Source organism: Gordionus sp. m RMFG-2023, chromosome 5 (genome assembly GCF_954871325.1).
Source record: "Gordionus sp. m RMFG-2023 chromosome 5, tfGorSpeb1-WG-v2, whole genome shotgun sequence".
NCBI lineage: Eukaryota > Metazoa > Nematomorpha > Gordioida > Chordodea > Parachordodidae > Gordionus > Gordionus sp. m RMFG-2023.
In genome coordinates, this window is record NC_088779.1 from 2,290,354 (window position 1) to 2,311,410 (window position 21,057).

General features: G+C 27.3%; 2 protein-coding genes across 7 annotated transcripts; one reads left to right on the forward strand and one right to left on the reverse strand.

The window, feature by feature from the left end:
- The first annotated feature begins 611 nt into the window (after window positions 1-611).
- On the forward strand, window positions 612-10,684 carry LOC135929858 (probable inactive tRNA-specific adenosine deaminase-like protein 3). 6 transcript variants are annotated; one of them, XM_065466592.1, is made up of 9 exons: window positions 612-676; window positions 882-933; window positions 978-1,032; window positions 1,075-1,266; window positions 1,317-1,373; window positions 1,416-1,530; window positions 1,931-2,092; window positions 5,976-6,125; window positions 10,385-10,684. In XM_065466592.1, the coding sequence occupies exons 7-9, from the start codon at window positions 2,034-2,036 to the stop codon at window positions 10,560-10,562; spliced, it is 387 nt and encodes a 128-aa protein (XP_065322664.1). In that variant the 5' UTR covers window positions 612-676; window positions 882-933; window positions 978-1,032; window positions 1,075-1,266; window positions 1,317-1,373; window positions 1,416-1,530; window positions 1,931-2,033; the 3' UTR covers window positions 10,563-10,684. The 6 variants fall into 6 exon arrangements, with proteins under 6 accessions (XP_065322664.1, XP_065322661.1, XP_065322663.1 ...); XM_065466589.1 differs by having other exon boundaries at window positions 1,075-1,130; window positions 1,181-1,373; XM_065466591.1 differs by lacking the exons at window positions 5,976-6,125; window positions 10,385-10,684 and adding an exon at window positions 4,636-4,741 and having other exon boundaries at window positions 1,075-1,130; window positions 1,181-1,373.
- Window positions 10,685-15,503: 4,819 nt separating this feature from the next.
- Window positions 15,504-19,829, reverse strand: LOC135929664 (BTB/POZ domain-containing protein 3-like). The gene is made up of 4 exons (XM_065466350.1): window positions 19,704-19,829; window positions 17,113-17,261; window positions 16,846-17,065; window positions 15,504-16,798 (listed from the first exon to the last, which is right to left on the reverse strand). The coding sequence occupies exons 1-4, from the start codon at window positions 19,788-19,790 to the stop codon at window positions 16,085-16,087; spliced, it is 1,170 nt and encodes a 389-aa protein (XP_065322422.1). The 5' UTR covers window positions 19,791-19,829; the 3' UTR covers window positions 15,504-16,084.
- Between the last annotated feature and the right edge of the window lie 1,228 nt (window positions 19,830-21,057).

Genomic DNA, 21,057 nt, shown 5'->3' on the forward strand with positions numbered 1-21,057 from the left:
ATTTTTTGAGGGTTGTGCAAAAATAAAAAAACATATTGTTATTTTATTTTATTTTAATTGTTTGTTTTTTTTTAAAATAATTTACCCTATAATAATACTATAATAAAAGTATAATTTTTACAGCAATAAATTTTGTCCTATTTCATCTCAAAATTTAATACATAACCACCCAAAAAATTTATCCTACCCCCATTAAAGCAGCTTACCCCCTATCCCCTCAAAAAAATGAGATGCAAACTGTTCCTACCCCCCCCCCCCCCGCTCATGTAGACGCTGCTCGATATTCATCTATAATTTATTTTGCACAAATTAGCAAAGGATAATACATGGTAGGCTGTATTTATTATTTCAATAATATTACTATTTTTATATTTTATAACTTAAAAATAATTTTGTTTATGCCTCAAGATTTGGTAGGTAGAAGCCCAAACCTTTCTGCCATCTATTAGCAAAATCAACAGATTTAAAATTATTATGGTTATAATCTAAATCTGGAAGTTTTTATATTCGACCCGAATCGGGTTTATAATTGACCCGAATAACAACGCTATTATACAACATGTGGATGGTTACTGACATGTGACAGGTAACGCGTTAATTTTTATACAAAATGTGAATAGAAAAGGTTGAAATTCTCCATGCTCTTTCCTAATCTATAGATGCCATTTTATTTTATGTAATAAAAGTAGATAATTTTTATATTAATACTTTACGGAGTTATAAGAAAGTTTAAAACATGAACTGTTTTCTACTGATTCAAAACTCCAATAGCAATTTTTGACATATTACTAGATTAAACTATTAAGAAATATTTTAATTTACACGAAGAAATACATTTGATTATTATGGAATGTGTATATTGAATTATATACAAATATTAGATGATAAAGGCAGTTGTTGAACCAAAATATGAAAGAAAAAATATTGAATTAGGTTGATATGACAATTATATAATGTGTTTAATAATAATAATATAGAGGAGTTTTGGGTAGCTGTTATAGAAGATAAGAAGACAACATGTGACGTTATTAAGTAATTATTCATAATATTTTTGGCAGTATGATTAATTTATAGGAAATTAAATTATTGTTTACCCAATGATTTATTTAAACATTTAAAAAGAATAAATGGTATATAGTCTCAAAACTTTGTGAAGATTTTTATAAGTATTATATTAAAGGTAAAAATATGTTGGTCATATTAGCATCTTACAAGTCCTTTGATGAGAAATTTTTAAAACAAATATTATCTTCCAATACAATTGAGGTTTTTAACATATCACTCTATAAGCTACCTAAATTTCCGGCTTACACAAGAACTCAATATGAATTATCAAATAAAATTTGGCCCACTCATTATTATGAAAATAAAAAGTTTTATTTTTTATTGTACTTATTTGTTAAAATAAATGATAGATACACAAATCAACTGAATTTTCTTAACTATTATAATACAAATTTAGAAGCCATTATGATACCAAATATGATGGAGGCAATAAAAATGGCTCATAAAGCTTTAATGGACAATAATGTAGATTTAAATAATATTTATCCAATAATCAATATATCTTTCTTAATTATGATTTTCTAATTGTTATTACTGCTTATAAGCTTTGATTTACAATTAACCTGAAAGGGGGAAAAATTTTTTTAACCCACATGCTTGCTAAAAATTATTTTTAACCCACCTATCCATTCAATGTTTAAAAATTATTTTAAAGGGTGGTTTGAATTTATTTTAAACTTATAAAATGTGTAGTGCCTTGCTTGTCCATTGTTATACAAATTTTTTAGCTCACTTTGCTCAATGCTTAAAATCATTTTATTAAAAAACCCCTCCCACACTTACACAGTAGAATGGGTAGATGGCCTAAAAACCTGTCCATTTTAAACCTCTACTCTACTCCATTTGATTTATATCACATGTTTAGGAACCTGTTGGGGCAGTTATAGTTGATCCCTAAAACAAATAAGATCCTGGCTTCTTCCCATGATTCACGAAATTCATCCAGGAACCCTTTAAACCATGCCATTATGAACTGTATTGAATCACTTTGCCAATCACAGAGAAAGATCCTCGATACCGATTATAGGTGAGTGTTTTGTAAAAAAATATGCCTTTTATAGTATACTATTAATTTAAATATATTATTTTTTAAAAAAATTTAAGTTCATTAAAATTAGGGATGTGAATCCTTCAACAAAGAAGGGTCAGGGTACAGGAATAAAATTTGAAAGAATCTAAGTCCAGGGTTCGGGTTCAGGGAAAATAAAAATAATAACTCATATTAAGATATTTTTTTCTTCATTCATTTATTATTATACTTCAATGTATAAATATTCTTAATTTACGAATGAAAAATTTTAAAAATGAAATAATTTATATTTTAAATGTTTTTTTATTGCATAATCATAATATCTTCTAAAATATCATCTTTTGAGATTTCCACGTAAAGTAGATAATATATTTCAAAGATGAAAATTCACGTTCTAGCCTTACCTAAAATAGATAGTTATCTTTATAAAATTATTGTACTTATGTTGCCAGTACGGCCATGAAGATTCTAAATAAGATATATAATTCTGGATATATTTAAGAATTTTCTTCACAGAATTTTAAAATATTTTATATCCTTATTTATTCTCGAACTTCTGAGAAGTTTACTATTAAAGATGCAATAGGCATTTTTTGATCCTCCTTTCTATCTGATGTTGATTTTTTTTTCTTTATCTAAAAGTAAAATTTCAAGATCATCAATGTTGCTATCATTATTATTATCACTACAACCAATAGATATTGCCGTCCAATATATTGTAAATAAAGGAGTTTTACTTATGCCATAAATCCTTAAGATGGTCTTTAGCCATTTGTTTTTGCTCAATACTCAATTAAAGTTGATATGTATAGAAGTGTATGCAACACTATTTTGCAAATATTGTTGCTCACTAATTTTCATGTTTTTTAATATTTCGCATAAAAGGACTAAATTTTTCTAAAGGCATCTAATCCATATGCCTTAAAATCAAATAAACATAATTGTTCTGATTGTAATCTTAATATTGTTATTTTTAAAGGAACTAATACATTACATTAGTAAGGTCCTTTATTTGGCTCCAATCATCCTTCGACAAAATGACTTCACATGCTCTTATAATAAAATCATTACATAAATCTTTTAGACTTAATCCCTCTAGCATCATACAAACTGAGGACCAAGGTGTTGTGCATTATCATTTAAATTAAAATATTATTACTTGTAATACAAAATAATTCACTTTCAAAATAATCAACATATTTCTATAACATAGCATATTAATAAATTTACATAGTGCTGTGAAGTAACGTCATTCGTTACCTTCTTCTAGAGGTAGCGGTAACACGTTTCTTTTTTTTTGAGTAACGCTAACGCAAAACGTTACTCGTTACTTTATATTTTTTCTTAATATATATCAATAAAAAGCAAAACATATTTTATTGTATTATAAAATTATTTTTATTTATTTTATAATGCTTAATATAAACAATTTAAGCCGGTTTTTACTCATATCAAATTTTAAATTATCGTTGTTAAATTTTCTATCGAAATCGAATATTCATAAATTTTCTGTCGAAATTGATATTCAAACAAAATTCAAAGTAAATGTTAATAATGATATTATTATTCTTATAATTTATTTTAAGAATATTATGTCTATAGTACTTCTTCAGATGATTTAACCCTTCTCTGGTCCCAATTTGAAATATATTTTAAACCAATAAAGAAAATTAATGGATGTCTATAACTTTGTAAATGTAAATCATATCCCAACACAAATATTTCAACCACAATGTCGAGCAGTTCAAACTTAAAAAAGCATTTCGAGGTAAAAAGATAAATTTTTAAAAAAATACTGAATAAACGGATCTGAATAATACTCTGAAATTGATAAATAGATCTGAATAATATTCTGAAATTGATAAACGGATCTGAATAATATTCTGAAACTTTAATACAAATTCTTTATTTATTCTAAAAGCATAAAAATGTAATATTGTAAGAAATTTTCCCGAGAAAAAAAAATATAATGATAAGATCCTTTTTTTTCTCTATAATTGCAATCTTCATGATTGACATTTTACATTAACAAATTAATTAATATTATAAAAATTACAATAAAACTAGGACATTTTACTTTAATAATAGAATAATATTCTTTCATAATGTTTTGAAAAGCTTAATATGGAATTAAAATATAAGTAGGACTGTGCCGATATTAAATATCGGATCGAATCGGCTCGATGTTTAATGTTTTCCAAAAATATCGGATCGGGCCTACCAGTAAAAAACCGATCCGGTCTATTTACTTTTCCTTTTTTTGTTATTTTATGTTACGCATATTTATTTTACATTATTATAATTTTTTCTAAATAATCTTTTTTTAAACAATGTAATTGCACAACACCCTTCTAAATTTTATTCTTTTAAAAATAGATTTATAGTATTTTAAAAGTTTTTTTATAAAAATAGAAAAGAACACCTAACGTTTTAATTATTTTAAATCTTTTTAAATAATAACGAAATTTTTATTATTTTTACTTTAAATAAAAGAATTTTTTTAAATATGGCATCTGAATTATGGAAATATTTTATAAAAGAGAAAGATAATTTTGCAAATTACGTTATCTGCGGAATCATCTGAGTTTACCTTCAATACGGCAAGGGATATAGACACTCCATATCGAAGAAACTAATTGCCAGAAAATTTAGAGGCTCTCGTATTTATTTGAAAATAATCTAATATAATTTTATATATTAAATACAATTCTATAATTCATATCAACATAAAATGGATATATTATCAAATATATGTTTTTTTAATTATAGTCTTAATTGTAAAAATAAAAGAAATTAAATTAAATGCATGATTTGATTTTTTGCAAAATATTGATTTCTTAAATACATTTGGTTCAAAGGGGGGTGGTGAAAAATCAATATAAATATCGGATTGGTTTTGAAGCAATATCGAATGGGATCGGTAAAAAATATGTGGATTGGCGCAGCCCTAAATATAAGCAAATAAATTTTACTATAGTATTGGGCTGGGAACCAACATTAAAAACCCTAGATTAACAAAATATTGGTTTTGGTCAAAAGTATTATATTGAGTTTTTTATATCTTCTATTTCTTGTTTTAGTATTGCTATTGGTTTGGCTATAAATGTTAATAGATTTAATGAATAAAAAATAGTGATTAAAAACTTTGTTTTAATAATATGTATATATTAAATAGTGGCGTAGCCAGGATTTATCTAATAACAAAATTTTACAGAGAATTTCATTATAGATTTTATTTATGATTAAAATACTATATATAACATCCCATTGTTTAACCAGCTGTGTTGAGCCCTAGTGCTCCTGTTTATCTGATCAAAATTTTGAAATTAATTGTAGCTAAATATAAATAAAAAATTGTTAAATGAAGATGTTATCTTATATTATATTTTTTTTGTATAGTTTTATTTTGGAAAAAATAAATAATATTTTAGTGTATATTTAATTTTCTAAAGTAACGAGTACCCCGTTACTTTTTTGAAAGGTCGGTAACACGCGTTCCTTTTTCATATGTAACGAATAACGGTAACGCGTTTCTTTTTTATAGTAACGTTTACAGCACTATTTACATAATAAAATATATGATTACACTGAAAAATAAGTTATGATATCAATCTCTAAATAAAATGGAAGTCCAGGAAGAAAATCGCGAAGATAAAATAAATGATTCCACAAAATAAGTTAATATTAAATTTAAAAAAATTTATCTTATTTTTTAAAAAAAATATTTATATTTTTAAAAATTTTTATGGCACCTAGAACCCTTGGACCCTCCACTTTTAAAAAGGGTCTCGGTTCGGGTTCAGCCAAAATACGATGGTTAAGAAGGGTTCGAGTTACATCCCTGATTAAAATACATTTTAAAAAAATATAACATAATTAGAGAATACTATCCGAACAATAAAAAAATATGCAAATCTTATGGTGGCACATCTATGACTGAAGAACAAAATTCAAGCGCAAAATTTGAAAACGAAATGCAATATTTATGTACCAACTACCATTTATTTACTACTAGGGAACCATGCATAATGTAACAAACTTATTTTATTGTTTAGATAAGGGGTTAGATTTTAAAACATTTAGGGTCATTCCATGTCAAATCAATCACTTTTCGGCCCACCCCTTTCGATTTCGATAAAAAATTATAGGCTGGTTATATATGTTCCCATTAGATCATAAACAAAATTTCTCGTTAGCAACTATATTAGCGGAGATAATCGGGGTTAAATGTCCAAAAAACGTCTTTTTTTTGCTTTTTACTAATGTTAAATAATTAGTTTTTAATTTAAAACTAAATATGATAAAATATTGAATCTAATATCAATAGCTAAGTTAATAATTGATAATTATGGCGAAAACATCAAAATTAATTATTTTTAGAATGGGTCATCTTATGGTAAGTTGAAAATTTGAAATTAATATTTCGAAATGAATATGATCTCCAATTTTTTATTTTTTTAAAAAATATTATCCGTTTACTGTTTTTTAAATAATTTCTTCAACAATTAGCATCGCTGGATATTTATTTAAAATATTATTGCGATTTATATACTTTTAAAAAATAGATGGCGCTATATATAATATTTAATATGTTAAAATTCATTTTTTTATTGATTAAAAATATTTTAATGTATGTATATCATACTTAATCGATTACAATGTACATTATATATATTTATTTGTCATTCAGATCATGAAATTTTTAAAATCTTCACAAATTTTGCCTAATTAAGATAGTTTATAAATTAATTAAATCTATCTTCATTCTAAGAAATACAAAGCCTGGCTGGCTTGTGAGATTTCTTCAGGAGATAATATATATGTTCGACCGATGGGAGTAGAAGGATTGACCAGCGAGAGAATATTAGATTTGGGCAACACTAAAATATTATCTATCAGAGGAAATTTAAATGAGGCTGAAGGTCCACAAGGGTGTAAAAATCGGATTTTTACTTCTTCATTTGTATCATTTTTATCGATTATAAACCCTAATCACCATTTGTCATCATATACTCATGTTACATATCCATTAATATTTTTAAATATAATTTTCTCATTTAAAAACGAAACTTGTTTTATATTATATTTTTTTGGAATTTGAATATATTTTGGTTTTTAGTTTATTTTGGTAAAAACCCCGTGAATTTTTTGGGTCCCATGTTTGACAGTACAGAATTATATCTTTTACGAAGAGCTAATTCTCCGATATATTCAAATTGAATTCCATTAATATTTTTTTTTAGCATAATTATATAATTCTAATGGGGTTAGGATTTGATTTTTATTTGTGCTTTGTAGACTAGCTCTGGACTCTAATCTTTGGACACTTCCCAGTCCCACGATACCGTCACATGTTTCTAATTTATTATCTATTCTTTTTTTTTCCTTTTTCTCTTATTGCACTTTTACAATAAAATATATAATTTTTTCTTACTTGTAGTATTCTTTTCTTTTGAACAAAATTTAATTTTTTCTCTTTTGAACGAAACCAATGAAGAAAATCTGGAAAAACGACAACTCTTTTTATTTCCTTTATTTATCTATATATATATATATATATATATCTACTATAAAATAAATATAAATTGATTAATAATTTAATTAGTCTAAAAATAGAAATTTTTATAATGTATTAAAAGAATGAATGTGCAAGAAAAAACAAAAAAAAATATTAATCACCAATAAAAATTAAAAGAATGAATGTGCAAATAAAATCAAAAAATATTAATCAAAAAAAAATACTTATCATAAAAAATGTCTCCACGCTATACCTAAAACACGGTACACATAACAACATGCATATTTGCCGTGAGCAGTGGCGAAGAAATGCCATTCGCAGGAACATTAAAATCGTATGTATGAAGGCATATGTTCAGAAAATTTTTGCGACTCTTGTATTGAGACGCGGCTCCATATGAAAAATATATTATTTTTTTCTGGCTTAGAATTAAATTTGGCTGTTTAAGAAATCAATAAAAAAATTTGATGGACTGCACTAGTATTATGGTTTAATGATTCGGATATAATAACAAAATTTATATTTTTTAAATCTTCTCCAGATTTATAATATGCTAGAAATGGGTATACAAAGACCTGCACGTTGTTCCAATGAAATCCCTGAACTTCATCTTGTAAAATAAAGGAATAATTTTCAGAATAATCTAGAATTGTTAAAAATTCCCCATCTTTTAAATTTTCTTTGGAACTCTTCAAAATAAAGTTTGTTGTTTAGCTATAAACGAGTGACGCAGTAAAATTTGAACTTTTTCTAAATCAACGGACTTTATAATAGTTTCAGATTTGTTCTATCCACCGTGATCCATTGTTTAAACGTGACATATTTTATACGATTTCTCTGAAACAATTGGTACAATATGTTAAATAACATTTTGGCTGAGTTTGCAAATAATTTGCGCCAAAAGATAGTGATAAGAATTTATAAAGTAACCTTCTCCTGCTGTGGTTTCAGCTATTACATTTATCATTAATTTCACATTCTGATAGCTCTAGCTAAAATACATTTTTTGGGCCTAATTTCGGCAAATTTAGAGAATCTAATTGATATATTTGGGTATTCTTCCTTAAACATCTTGAATATTTTTTTAAGATTATTTAATATTAGTCTTTTTTGGACTGTTCTTTTTCGCATTTAACAGATACACAATTTTTTATTCCAGGCATGAATCGGTTTATTTCATCAGAACTATAAAAATCCTTGACATGTTTAAATGCTTTCGTTTAGTGCTTAGCACCATTTTGGATTTTCTTGCCATGTATGATGTAACGTTGAATTTCTCTTGAATTTTATTTGCACTCCATCTTTGAGGCAAAATTGTAAAAATTTGTATTGTTGATTTTTTGATATCTTTTAATACAATAAGAATTTCTACTTTCATTGGATTATCATTCTCGGAATCAGATATTTCAACCTTAGTCTTTATTGCTTTTTCAATCTTTTGAATCCAATATTGTGTAATGAATGTTTCATTAATCGATTGAAAGGCATCTTGATTATAAGTTATTTGGTATATAAATTCTTTGGGAATGTGTGGACCAATTTTACTTAACTAATATCGGCACAAATTACATATTTTTTGTTGAAGATATAAATCACTATTTATATTAAGCATCCAAGGTAGTAGAGAACGTAAATTCTTTTTAAAATTTTTATGCTTCGGTTTATTCAGTGGATTGCAACACTTTAGCGTATCTTTTAAATGTTTCATTTAGATATATTTATTTATTTTAAAGACAAGTAAAAATATAAAAAATTAGTTTTTTTTTAAATTAGAAAAATGTTAAAAAATGAATCAAGTATTATTTTTATTTGTGAAAAAACATTAAAGAAATCAATTTGTATTTTTACTGCGACTTAATGTTAGTGTTTTCACGATTTTCTTATTAATTTTAATAATCAGTTTATTTTTTATATAATAAAAGATAAAACCATGTGGCTTTAATTTTTTAGTGCTAAACATTTGCTCAAAATTCAAAGACTTTGACCATAGAAATTTTGAACAATAAATTTTTAATCTTCGAACAAAGTTACAATTTTATTTATCTCTGGTTTTTTTTAAATAATTTAAGATAATGACAATTCCATAAAGGAATAGGCCTGGTAATTAATGTGATTCTTCCCTCAATAATTTTATTGCACTCCTTTAATCCTGCTTTTTTATTCGTGTGCTAGTCGGATTTTTTAATTTACATTTAAATATTAAAAAAATTATTAATATATTTTTCCTGCAAATATCTCAGGGGAATGAGGTTTACAAAAATAATCATTTTATTAATGTTTAAATTTAATAAATATATATCCGCAAGGTGGCGTTAAAAGCATAAATTTTTAAATACATTAAATTTATAAGACACACGTTGTTGGCAGGCAGTATTGATCGAAAAATTTTCATTTTTTTCTATCAAAAAAATTAACATTGAGTCATGGATAGTCATAGGCCAATGTTGATGGACTCTATTTTTAATATGGTAAATTTATGTTTTTTTTATTGTATACAAATTTTGGTATTTACTTCTTTTTCAATATATAATTAAATTTAGCATCACCTTTATAAACAATATAAAAAAATTTTCAAAATATTTAAATTATGGAGAGAGGGGACATATAAAACTTTTATTTAATTTTAATAGTTTTGTATGCTATATATATTTTTGAATATTCCAACAACAAAAAATAACTGGTGGATGTAGATTTTAGAAGGATAAGATTTTCTTGGGAGAAGTCTTATTACTAATAAAAATTTATAAATTATTATTGTTTTTATGTCGCAGGTGTTCCATGGCATTAGTGCACGCCAGGATTAGAAGAGTTTTTTACGGGACAGAATCTAAGTATGGGGCATTGGGAAGCAATGGCGTGATGCTGCACACGATCAAATCGCTGAACCATAATTTTGAAGTGTACAAACACCTTATGCTGGAAGAATGTCTCGCATTGAACAGATTTTGATAACTAATATAAACAATATTTTAAGATGGTCAAATACAGCGCCGATTCTTCTATTTACATAATTCGTGATAATCATTTTCTCCGCTTTGACAACATATGGGGATTGGGCTAAAGACAAATTTTTAAAGTACGGTGGCCTCCAAATCAGGAAAATTTACTGGGGAACCTTATGTAGGCTTTTACTTAAGACAGAAAATCGCGATAGCCATTCTAAAGGCTAATTATTGTTATATTAAATCGATCTCTCCTTATGATTATGGGGATTATTTTTTCTTTGAATAAATGTTCTGGTTTATATAGTTACATTATTTTTTAAGCTCTAATTTTGTATTTCTCATTAATTGTATTCGAAATTGTCATTTTGTTAATATGATTGGTTATATAATAAAAGAGTGGATATATTAATTTTGATATATATTTTAAAGAATAGTGAAGTGTGGGGGATATTACCAAAAAAACACTGATTTTTTTTTACATCAACGATGACATGCACAAGGGATAAAATCAGGCTCATCTTTTTGATGATATTATTTTATAAATTATTATCTGGATGTTATACATATTAAATACTTAGTTGAATCGTTTAACAATTTTGCGAAAAATTGGTTCAATAGATAAAGGAAGGATGGTGGTCAGCAAATAGGATCATTTATGCTACTTATCCCCTACATAAAATTAACGAACACGGTAATAATTTAGGACTGACCCTAGTCAGACCAAACACGCCACTTATAGATGATTCTTTTTAAAATAAATAATACAATTCAATATCCTCTAGGCCCATTTTTTTTAAAAATCTAAAAATACTTGATCATTTAATTTTGATGATTTTTCTATGTTACATTTTATTGCATTATCCTCCTACATAATTAAAGTGAAATTTTTTTTATACAAGTTTATACTTTCTGATCGTCACTCTACTCGTGGATGACATGGCAGTATTGAAATGCAATTAGATACGAAAAAAAATAAAATCTAAAGTAACCTATAAATTGGATAATAGCGCGCTACATTTAAAAGTAGCGTTTAAATTTAATCACCATATACAGCTCAATAATTTATGGCTTGGCCCAAATAAATTCCCCGAGTATGGGTGGGCATTGCATATCAATATTTTAGTTACACTAGTTTTTAGTGATGTTAATTAGACGACTTCCTTCTACGACTAATCGACTAAAAACTTCAGCAACAAATTTCGTGGATTTGCTTATAATATTATCTCTAATACATTTCTTTTTATTTATTTTAATTTAAAATTTGTTTATTTTTAGCGTATGGACTATCACAAAATCTAATATTTTTGTATATTTTTTTAAAAAATTATATAAAATTAATAATTTTAGTCTTAATCGATTAATTTAGAGGTTAAGTTTCCGACTAAAATCATGATGAATAATGAGCCTTGCCAGATAATTTATACGTCATTAAAAGGTGGTTATATTCTCTTTAATGGTAATAATATTTCTCAAATAATCACTTATTTTTAGTTATACAATTTAGAAAAAATTAAAATTAACCTGATTTATCTTTTTGTTTTTCTTGAGAGAATACATTTATACACTAATTTGTTTTAAAACACGGGCTCATAGAATAATAAAATTTTTGGCACAATTAAATTGTTAATTGAATAAAAAATAGGAAAATAAAATTTCTTAGGCCTACTCGCAAAGTGTAGTTCGCTACAGGTATCTTGGCGACACCTCTTCAAATTTATGCTGAAGATATTGATAAATTATAGCAAAAGTATTATATGTTTATCGAAGAAAGAGAATTAGAGAAACTTAAGTAATCACGAAACCCAACCCTTCAAATCTTGAGAACTAGCTAATGACATAATTATAACTAGACTGACGATGCAATCATTAAAAGTGTACATCAATGAAAAACAACTGGGAACGCTTTTTTTATTACCCGTATCACGATTAAAAAATTTAACTGAGAGGTGGGCGCGGGCATAATTTTTCATTCACCCGCCCGCTCACGATGGCAATAAATAAAATTCACACCAATTCACGCTCACCACTAAAAAAATTTCGACCCTACCCGGCCGCTCACGACAAGCAATATTTTGATTTACGCCCGAAAATTCACGGTGTTTTTAAATTTTTCAAAACTATTGCTATAATTTTACACTTTTTTTATTTATTTCTCTAATTTCATAATCCATATTAATAACAAAAAATAAATATAATCTATAAATCGAAATTTATTTAGAAAAAGAAGAATACCCATCTTTTTTTATTTCAATTGTATACGCCTTTCCTCTAATAAGAGATTGGCTACAGAAAATAACCTTTCACTAGAAGCCAAACTTGCAGCTGACAAAATTTTACTCGGTAATTTTCTCGAATATTCCTGCTTCCAAAACTTCAAATATTGTTTTGTTATTTATCTTATATGAATCTTTTAAGTTCATCCGCACAGCCTTCATCGGTGATGTTGATGCTTCATCAGAATCATTTAGAAATTCTCTAATGAGTGTAGGATGAATTAGGAAAGTGATAGTTGGTATTGACCATTTAGAATATACGTTTTTTTATGAGTTTAGGATAAGTTAGTAAAGCTATAAATGATAGTTGGCATTGACTTATGCATATCATTAATTTTATATCATTTAGCATTTTTAAGATTGTTATCATTTTCTTCTTTAAATTCGGATCTAGAATTAAGCCTACCTTATGTAGTGGCTGCATAATAATCTTTTAAAAGAAATCTTGTTCTGTATTTTAAGGTTGTGATTATTATTGTATCACGTTCAGATTCAGAAGATTAACAAAATTTTACTAATTTTTGTTTCCATAGACAAACTTCATTTATTGTGGGACGAGAATCTGCTCTCAGATTATCCGAGCATTCTTTAAATATTGATAAAAATTTATCTAACTCGCGTATGATGCTGATATCAATTGTGGCTAATCTATTTAATTCTTGCTCGCTAAACAAGCGCCTGTATTTCAGAATATGATTTTAAAACTCTGCATCATGATATATACAGAGTTCCATCTCGTTATTCTCGCCGTTACATCTTGTTTAAGGGTGTGGTTTAGTTTGCTATTAGCTGTAGATTGTTTGAAATATTGTACTATTTTTTTTACACCATTTATATTTAAGGCTATTTCAATTAAACAATTGTCAAAAACATAATGCATAATATTATTTGTATATGGCATATACATGCTAGCGTTCCGTCATCTTTGAATGCACTTATAAGATTTGCTTCGTTATCACTCACAACTATACATTAATTTAAGTGATTTTCTACTTCTGTATATTCTCCTAAAATTGAAATGACTGCACTTATAATTTTGACGTTTTTTTCATCCATTGCCCTTGTGGCCAAAACAAATGTTTTAATTTAAAATCCTTAATGATAATATGTCCTATAATGGTTAAAAACTTAGATTTTTATAGTCATCCGTCCAAATATCAGTGATTATGGACAAGTAATAATTATATATCATGTTTTTAATCTTAAATTTTATTTCATGGTATATTTTTGGACCTATAGTATTTATGAGAGTTTTTCAGTTCACAACTTTTATATTTTGTTATACATATGTAACAACTTTCTATTGCATTTAAAGATTGAAGATCTTTACAAATAAAATATAACTGACTTTTCTGTAAAATGTTTAAGCAATATTTAGCATAAAGTCTCGCGATTAAAAAACACCTAAACATAAAAAAAAAAGAACTAACGAAATTATACCGGATGTTGTTTATAAAATGCGGAAGATTTTTAGTTTTCATAAATTAACTAAATTAAATAAGAAAATAAATAATATAATTATAAAATTGCAAATTTATATTTATAAAAAAACAATTTTAAAATTAAAATTTCCGTGATTCACGGGGAATTTATGTTCACGCCCGATCACGCCCGGGGAAAATTTTGGGAAGGCCGGTCACGCCTTGGAATTTAAATTTTATTCACACGCACGCCGTGACTCACCGTGACACGATGGGTCACGCGTAATTTCACGGCCCGCGCCCACCTCTACTGAGAGGGCCAATTTATTCTTATGTCTGATGCAAACTTTATTAAGGAAGTGCCTGATCATCGAGATAATAAGGAATGAAGTTGTCAATTTAACAGTAGATTTTAACATGAGAATAATTACTATATGGGCTACCAAAATGGCGGGTCCAGCTAATTTGCATTCAATGACTCTTTCAAATGCATTATTCTGAATGCTTCGTCAGACTAGGTATTATTATATATTATTGGAACTTGCCAAACCTTAATAAAGTTCGTGTTACGAATAATCACCACTTTGGTTCACAGACTTGATAAATTATTTTTTTTTTTTTAAATTTTTACCATAAATTAATTACTTTATTAGAAATCAAATTCTTTTCTACGATAATGGGAGAGTCCCACATTGACCTGAGTTTCGGAAAAATGGGCGGTTTTTCGAGTTCCTAAATATTCTTTGGGTCCGGGTTAGGGAGGGGAGGAAGTCATGGGTACGGTCTAGAATCCTGCATTTTAATTACATTGGAATTTCTATTTTTCCCGTTTAAACAAAATTTCGAAATAAATTATTTTTATGACTCGTGGGCAAATTATATATATAAAAAATTTAGGAGAAAGAAAAATGAAGAATAAAAGAAAGGAGAGTTTTTTTAAAAAAAAAATTACATATTTATACAAATATTATATTTAAAAAGATTTTGTATTCTATTTTGTCACGTGATAAATTTATGATTAATATTTATTCTATCGAAGATGATTTGAACAATAACATATATAATACCTAGACTGACGATTCATTCATTAAAATGCATTTTTAAGCGTCGTTAAAAGCAAATCAGCTGGATCCGCCATTTTGGTAACCCTTATGATAATTATTCTCATGTTAAAAACTACGATTATATCGGAAACTTGCTTCTTTAATTATCTCGATGATCAGGAAATTCTTTAATAAATTTTGCGTCAGATATAGGAATAAATTAGGCTATCGTTTAAAATTTTAATAATGTTTAGTGTAACACAAAGATGGCGTCCCCAGCTGATTTGCATTGATGTACACTTTTAATGAATGAATCGCCAGTCTAGGTTTATTATATGTCATTGGATTTGAGTAAAAAATCAAATTTAACTTAAATTACAATATTAGTTTTGCCCCATTAATTTAACCTAATTTCAATAATCTCTTCTCCCACTGCCCTTCCCCAAAATTCATTTCGATAAATCAATTCTTTCGTACGCTATATTTTTCCACATCAAACAAATTTAAAATGGTTAAACCTAATAATTTCGAATAATCCTTTATTATTTGCATTAGCGCATTTATTAAATTCTCCTCTGCAAATTCTATTTAAAAATGGGTATCGAATACTATAATACACAGCTGACGATAAGAGAAGAATTCGGGGTTTTTGAGGAAAGGTTCTATCTAACTATTCACCCTCAAGATAAAGATTCTTAAAAGTTTTTATTACTGATATTTAAGTCAATTTATTTCGTGCGAATTATTATAACAACGACAAATAACCTAAATTCGACTAATATTGTTCTTTTATTTGTAATATATTATTTCGATTCGCGAATTTGCCGAATTTTTAACTTCGATATCATTCGCGGACCATTGAAGTTCAACATGCGAATCATCATTTATGTCAATCTTGCATATATATGATGGGTAAAAGGCGATATCTGGTAGTAAAACTTGATTGCCCGCATTAACGGTAAGTTTAAAAATCAGGGTTTCATTATCAATTAGCGTTATAGTGGCTACTCTATTTGCTGCGATAATACTATTTGACAATTTGATCCCAAAGATGTATAGTTGCCGACAAAATAAAGAAGGTTGTACTAAAAACTTTGAATTAGGTAAAGTGGTTATGGTGAGGAATCTTTTATATGGAAGGGTAGTCGAAACATTACCCAAATTTCGCATCCCAAATATTTTTAAAAGCAAATCGTTGATTCGTGATTCGTCCAATATTTTTCGCCTTCTAATTTCGATGATATCCGTTACGCTAAAATGTTCGATGTATGATAACGGCTCGAATTTCTTATTTTTCAATATTTTTAATACGTTTTCGTAATTTTTTGAAATTTTTTCTTTCTCGCATTCGCGGTTTCCCCACTGTAAAAGAAACTCAAAAATCAATGCCTTCGGCTCCAAATTTTGGGTGTTGAGGTAAGATATAAAATCGTAAATGTGTTCAAAACAAGCGTTCATGAACATCTCTGACGCGAACACGTGTCTGGTATTAAGTTGCATGCCCTAAAATAACGTACATGTGATCATTTAAAAGGCGATAATTTCTAAACCTCGTGACAGTTACCCTTATCAATCTCTGGGTGCAAGTGACTGGACAAATATAGCACCAAAGGAAAATTGGGTTCAATATTAACTTCATATTTTGAATTAATTTTTCCAACGCATTTGCTAATTAACTCTTTCATCATATACTTTTTGGAGGCGTACAGAAGTTCCAGCAAAATATCGGCCTCAACATTTTCAATCGATACATCATCCGTATATATAAAGCTTATTTTTAAAAAAAAAGTCAAGCTATTTATGGGCGGAAGTTAAACTTTAATATTTTGGAAAAGGTTTTGGGGCTTAGGTCCAAAATATCTAAACATTTTTCTTCGAAAGGTATGCTACCATAAAATAGTTTTTGAAAGACTTCATTTTTAATAGCTAATATGAGTCTATGGCCATAGAATATCTCGCTGTCAATCTATATTGTTTTGAATTTAATTATTACAATAATATGTTTATCAACAAAATAAAAAAAGAAATTTATTCTTAATAATTTTTTTTAAATGGTGGTTCTTCATTCAATGTGGCAAACGTACCCCGGACAAAAATATTCCGGAACGGGGTTTGCTATTGAATAGATATTTCGAGCTCCCTCTCTTTGTTTTGCTTTTTTCCTAAATAAAATACTTAAATTTAAATCTATCATAAATATTTATGATTACTAATAAGTTGGCCACCATTTTGATTTCAAAATTTAAATAAATGAATGCAGGAAGCGAAAAGGGGCTTATATAAATTTAAATTTTTTTAAAAATTATATATCCATTTTATTTATTCAAATTATATATAAAATATGTTCATTTAAAAAAAAATGTAGATAATTTTTAGGTAGGTTAATTAAAAAAAAACTAAGAGGTTATTAATTGGTTACATTTTTATAAACAATTGTAACGTTGCTACTTTAACAGCATTGATGTATGGGGAGGCTTGGGTGTCGTCAAGAGGTAGTGCATATATAATTGTAAGATTTGAGGTCAGATATAGGCTTACGGTCCATGCACTAATATGGGAAATCTAAGGATACGGTTTCGAAGTCTGCAATGGACTGGCTAAAATTCTTAAACACTGTGCAGCAGATAATAAAATAAGTGAATTGAAAATATTTTTTTAAAATTAACAGAAACGGGTCTATATTTGTATAAAAATTATAATTTTAATTTAATAATAGTGCAAATTTATAAGTTTAAGTAAAAGTATACAAAAATAATCTAAATAACAAGCTAAACCAATTAATCAAACCATTTTAAAACATTGGTAGAGCAGGTTAAACAAATCTTTTAAATAAGGTAGTCGGAAAATTTAAAAAAAAAACTATTAGTGGGTGGATAAAGGGGTTGAATTTTTTTTGATACGATGGGCAGGTGGGCAAGAGTTTAGGTTGAAAACCAGTCCATTGCAGCTCTCTTCAAGTGGATCCTAGGAAAAAGATGGCAAACTAGATAAAATGATACTAGACCAGATAATATTTAAAAAATTCAAGATATTTTAAATTAAAATTTTGTTTAAATTAACTGGGCAAAAAGATAAATGAGCTTAGAGGAGCAATTTGAGTATAAAAATTCTAGCTGGGCTGAACAATTTATCCCTAAACTAAAATATCAAGCAGGGCCTCACAAATCTCTGATTAAAATTTTTATAGGCCAGATGTGGCATTAAAATGTTGATATATTTTTTTTTGAAAGCTAACATTTTGATTTATACTATTTAAAAATAAATTACATACAATATCATTTGTATGTATATTAAAAGCTGCATAACTAAAAGCTATGTAAGTGTTATAGTAAATTTACAAGAATTTATTTATGTTATCCAATTAAATATGGAGAATACAGATATTAAAATTGATTTATAAAATAAAACAAGTAGATAGCGCTAGATGAGATATAAAAGCCAATTGGCATTGGGAAAAATTAGAAAAAATGTGATGCCCAGAAAGTTAGTTAGATCAAATATAATTAATGGGCTGGGGTGGATTTTTCGTAAAACTTTAACAAATTGGGCCTGAATTTTCATAATTTTACAGGCTAGGCCAATTTAAAAACAATGGCTTGGAATAGACAAATTAAAAAAAAATTAAAATAAGCCAGGCATTTATGCATTTAAATAAATTATGAACATATAAAAATGGTTTGAATTTCATGAATAAATTATGATAAAAATATTATATTATGTAGTATTTGGATATAGAATCTATTAGGATTAAAAACCTTCTAATTTTAAACCTCAAACTGGGGACAATTATTAAATTTCAATCTGATTTGACTACAAATGTATCATGTAGAGCATCTATCCTGTAAATTGCACTTAATTTGGCCACAAATTCTTGAGTATATAATCAATATAAACAGTTTACTGCAAAAGTGGTACTTCATGGTATGGGTATAATTATGCTGAAATACATTTCTTGCAAACACTCAAATTTCAAATTCATATTCAGTAAATGATTCCAAATGGTTAAATATTTGAAAATGGCATAAATACCTACATTAGAATTTTAACAATTATTGATGCATCTCCATGTTCAGTAAAAATTTGTAAACAATATTATTTAATAAATAGATTAGTAGTTTAGGCATTATTTTTAGTACAGTAAGAAGATATTAAACCTAAAAAAATTTATAATGGCAATTTTATTGGTACACAATTTTATCATAGTAAAAAGGGGATTTACCCATATCCCAACTTTCTTGTATCCTCTCCGAAAAATGAATTATTGAATATATATTTTTAATAGGTAAGGTAAGATTAATATTTTAATTCATATAATTGAAAACAAAAATAGCTAAATATAGCTCAGCTAAAGGCCTGTAGAGAGTAAGTAAAACATTCCATGGAGAATTTAAAGTATTATATGGTTAACCTGAAAAACAATATCTGATAAATAGGAGTTGTTAAATAAGAATTTTCCTATTTCCTTAGTTTCTTTTAGTATTTTAATACTGTCCATATCTCCCAGCGATTGCAGATTAATATTTTCTGATATATAATTTCAATACACTGCTGCTTTCAATTGTCACACATTGATAGGTCTTGCCGATTTAATGACATGTTTGAATGCCTATTATTATATTTCCTATTTTAAATATTTGCGGTTGGTTTTTAAATTCTTAACATCCAAAATCGTTGACATGAATGATATAATATAATTACAATTGCTAAATATATGTAATATAACAAGTCATATATTAAAAATGAGTGTAAATTTTAAAAATATCGATGGCTCTAAAAAGCCCTACAACACTCCCTTGCTCAGAACACACTTTGCACAAAACTTATAGAACCCTAATAAATACCATACACATACAAGTAAATAACAAATCACTAGAAGAATTTATCTTTATAAATAAATCACCAACAATTAAGCACATCCCAACCAGTGTTAACTACATTATCACAGACCATCTCACCAAATTATTTGATAATATTAACTCAGATTTGTCAAACACAAATCATTGGAATAATCTTTTCACTTTCCCTTTTAAATGTGTCTCAATCCCAAAAGATAAAAAATCTATTTCACTACCTAACATTATAAAAGACAGACTTTAAAATATAGATTACTTAACACCTCTTGAACACATCAAATATCCCAATAATTCCAATGAAAGTTTCATTAAAACCTGTGACAAAATTTCCAAAAAAATAAATGAAGGCGACGTCTGCGGATCCCAAAAATTAATCTCCTCACAATCAAAACTAGCCCCATCTAATGATGCGACTCTTGAAAACCTAAAATCTCTCCATCCACGAGCTTCTTATACTAGCTTACCAAATCCTCCGCCCAATATTCCTCCTCTCACAATATCAAACCAAGATATACGTGACACTATAAACAAATTTAATAAATTTTCAGCAGCAGGTCCTGACGGCTATAGACCTTCCTACTTCCAAACATTCCTAAAATCTCCCAATTCAAATAGTTTTTTTCAACTCACTTACATCCTTCCTCAATAATATAATCACTAGAGATATCCCCACATTAGCTCATCAAATAATATTTGGAGCTAACTTGATTGCATTTGAAAAGCCGAAAGGTGGTATCCGCCCAATAGCTATCGATTCTTTCTTCAGACGCCTAATTACTAAAATCATCGCAAAAAAAATAAAAACCGTTACTCATTCCCTGCTTGGCAAATACCAATTAGGCTGCGGAACAAAAGGAGGCGTAGATATAGCCTCTCACTGTCTCCGAATCTACCTATAACATCCTCCTT